The sequence below is a fragment of the Salpingoeca rosetta genome (assembly GCF_000188695.1).
Source record: "Salpingoeca rosetta unplaced genomic scaffold supercont1.23, whole genome shotgun sequence".
Classification (NCBI taxonomy): domain Eukaryota; class Choanoflagellata; order Craspedida; family Salpingoecidae; genus Salpingoeca; species Salpingoeca rosetta.
In genome coordinates this window covers 1007355-1010222 of record NW_004754911.1, presented here as the reverse complement: position 1 = coordinate 1010222, position 2868 = coordinate 1007355, and the positions used below count along the sequence as shown (strand labels likewise).

At 53.8% G+C, this 2868-nt stretch overlaps 1 protein-coding gene across 1 annotated transcript in view; it reads right to left on the bottom strand.

The window, feature by feature from the left end:
- The window catches only part of PTSG_08485 (uncharacterized protein), a gene marked incomplete at its 5' end in the record, with an annotated part of 9022 nt that extends 6213 nt beyond the window's left edge, over positions 1-2809 (bottom strand). Inside the window, 10 exons of the mRNA XM_004990677.1 lie at positions 30-200; positions 435-481; positions 736-847; positions 1101-1174; positions 1322-1397; positions 1677-1853; positions 2131-2177; positions 2399-2465; positions 2628-2717; positions 2774-2809. Of these exons, the coding sequence (XP_004990734.1) occupies positions 30-200; positions 435-481; positions 736-847; positions 1101-1174; positions 1322-1397; positions 1677-1853; positions 2131-2177; positions 2399-2465; positions 2628-2717; positions 2774-2809 (897 nt within the window). The remainder of the gene's footprint in view (positions 1-29; positions 201-434; positions 482-735; positions 848-1100; positions 1175-1321; positions 1398-1676; positions 1854-2130; positions 2178-2398; positions 2466-2627; positions 2718-2773) is intronic.
- Positions 2810-2868: the final 59 nt, after the last annotated feature.

The following is a 2868-nucleotide window of genomic DNA, read 5'->3' as shown; positions in this document are numbered from 1 at the left end:
ACACACACACACACGCAACACACACGCACTGTGTTCAGGTCGTGCGTGAGGATGGAGTGGATGAGAGCAGCAATGACATCAGGCGTCAAGACAGCGCCGCCAGCAGCACGCGCCGCAACCTCCTCATGGGATAGTGATGGCGACGATGTCGATGGCTCCAGATCGGCTCGATAGCGCCTGTTCTTCAGCACACGCGAGAGCTGGCCGCGGTGTCGTGGTTCGCAAACAGGAGAGAGGAGAGAGGAGGGGTGAGGAGGGTCTAGGTGGAAGGGGGGGGCATGGAAATACAACACTGCGTGTCGCTGCTCAATTGGAATGGAATGTGTTACAAACCCTAAGAGCACACACACACACACACACACACACACACACACACATATACACACACACATGTGCAAGTGCACCAGGGCGTCTCTCTGGCTCTTTCAGCTTACGAATTGCGCCGCGTGGATGCGGAGATCACGCTGAAGCTCGGATGGCGCTGAAGGAACACACGCACACACACACACACACATACACACACACATACACATGCACACGCACACACACACATACACACATGCACAGGTTAGGTGGTTGAGGGAGGATGCCAAAGAGAGGTGAGGCACGTGCTCATGTATGCGAGAAGGATACATGCAAGAAAGAGGCATTGTAACATCGAGAAGCACACAAGCACTCGTGTGCATCGAATGAAACGAAAGGACATGGTGAGAAAAATAAACACGCGACAGACACCTTGCAGGAGGTCTGAGTTTGGTTGTGGGTGGAAGATTTGGTAATAGAAGCCGACAGATGAGCTCAGGTGCGGCGCAAACGCGACCGAGTGATTCTGCTGCACATCATGCAGCTGGGGGAGGGAGGCAGCAGGGAGGAACGGAGGGGACATGAGGGAAGGGGCAACCACAGGCACGTGGGTTTGCAAGTGGGATGAGGTAGGAGATTGGTGAGCATTGAAGCACGAGATGGGTGTGCACACCAGCACACAGGAGACATGCGCTTGTGGTCACGTGAAAGCACATGTGCGAACACACAACGAACACAAACACAAGCACAAACACAAACGCACACACCATAAGCGACACTTGTGTGATTTGACGTACAGTCTTGTAGATGAGACGCGTGAATTTGCGAATGGAATCGAACAGGGGAGACTCTGCCACCACGTCCGCTGACGCTGTTGTCATGATGGTGGTGATGAGTGGTTGGTTGGTGGTATGATGACTGTGCATACACCACTTGAATGCACGACAGGTAAGAAATGTGAGTGCTTCCCCTTCATACGCCACCACCACCAACACCACCACGAGTTTCAGCCACTGACCCATTGCGATGAGAATGCGGGCAACATCTGGGAGGGATTCGACGGTGGCGCCTGCCGATGCACTCAGCGTCATGTCCTTTGGGCAGGATAGTGATGGTGGTGGTGGTGGTGGCGGAGGGAGGTGACTTGTTGAAGAGATGAAGTAGGTGGACATGTACACAGATACAGATACGCACACACACACACACACAAGCACACACAAGCACAGATACACACACACACACACACTCAAGCACAGATACACACACACACACTCAAGCACAGATACACACACACACACACAAGCACAGATACACACACACTCAAGCACAGATACACACACACAGTGTCCATGCACACTGCGGCTTCGGCATACCAGCAGGCCGTGTGCGATGAGTTGGCGCAGACACTTGAGGGCTGTTCGGGCCTCCTCCAACTTCGCGCGCGTGTGTGCCAGGACGTCCTCGTTGCCATCCGCTGCGAACGTCTCTTGCACTTGAGTGAACAGCGTTGTGAACACGCCGTGCACTATCGGTAGCACCTCCACAGCAGTCTGCAGTGCGCAATGTGTGTGCGCAATGTGTGAGTGTGATTGTGTGAGCGCAATGTGTGATTGTGATTGTGATTGTGTGATTGTGTTTGCGTGTTTGTGTTTGTGTGATTGTGTTTGCGTGTTTGTGCGTGTTTGTTTGTACGAGTGTTATTATGCGTGTATGCGCATTTGTACGTAAGTGGGAAAGCGTCAGTTGAACGAGGGAAAGTGAGGTGGGGAGTAGTGTACGGGTCACACCACTGCATGCAGACAGGCACACGTTCGTGTTCACAATGACCTCTTGAAAAGCGCGGCGTTGGCCCGCCAGGCGCCGGGTCACAATCTCTGTGTTCATGCATGTGCGTGCGTGTGTGTCTCGCGTGAGTATGCAGAGAGAGAGAGAGAGAGAGAGAGAGAGAGAGTGTGTGTGTGTGTGTGTGTGTGTGTGTGTGTGTGTGTGTGTGTTGTGGGTGCTTGGTTTAGATGCTCAGCCAGCTCAAGCAAGCAGGACGGGACCGTACACACATGCCCACTGCCAGCAGCGCGCTGTGACAGTGCAGACGCACTCTTGACGGCGTGATAGAGGAAGAGCATGGCACGCATGCGCACGCGATCGTCCGGCTGCTCAAGATGCTGGACAGAGCGGTGGTGCATACATATGCACGTGTTTGAGCGAGTGTGTGGCAAGCGCATACACTTACACACTTACACACACACACACATACACAGACACACACTTACACAGACACAAAAACACACTTTCACAGGCACAGACACGCGCGAGCGCTTGCGTACGTTGATGAGAGTTGGCAGGAACTCCGGCCACTGGCCAGGGACATCTGAACGTGCAAGCTTGGCCAACAAGGCTGCATACTGTTTCACCAGCTATGTGTGTGTGTGTGTGTGCGTGTGTGTGTGTGTGTGTGTGTGTGCACATGGACGTTGGTGAGAGGGAGCTGCAATGCCGAGAGCGTCATGGCAGAGTGTGCCACAAGGCAAACGCACACACGCACGCACGCACACACACACACACACA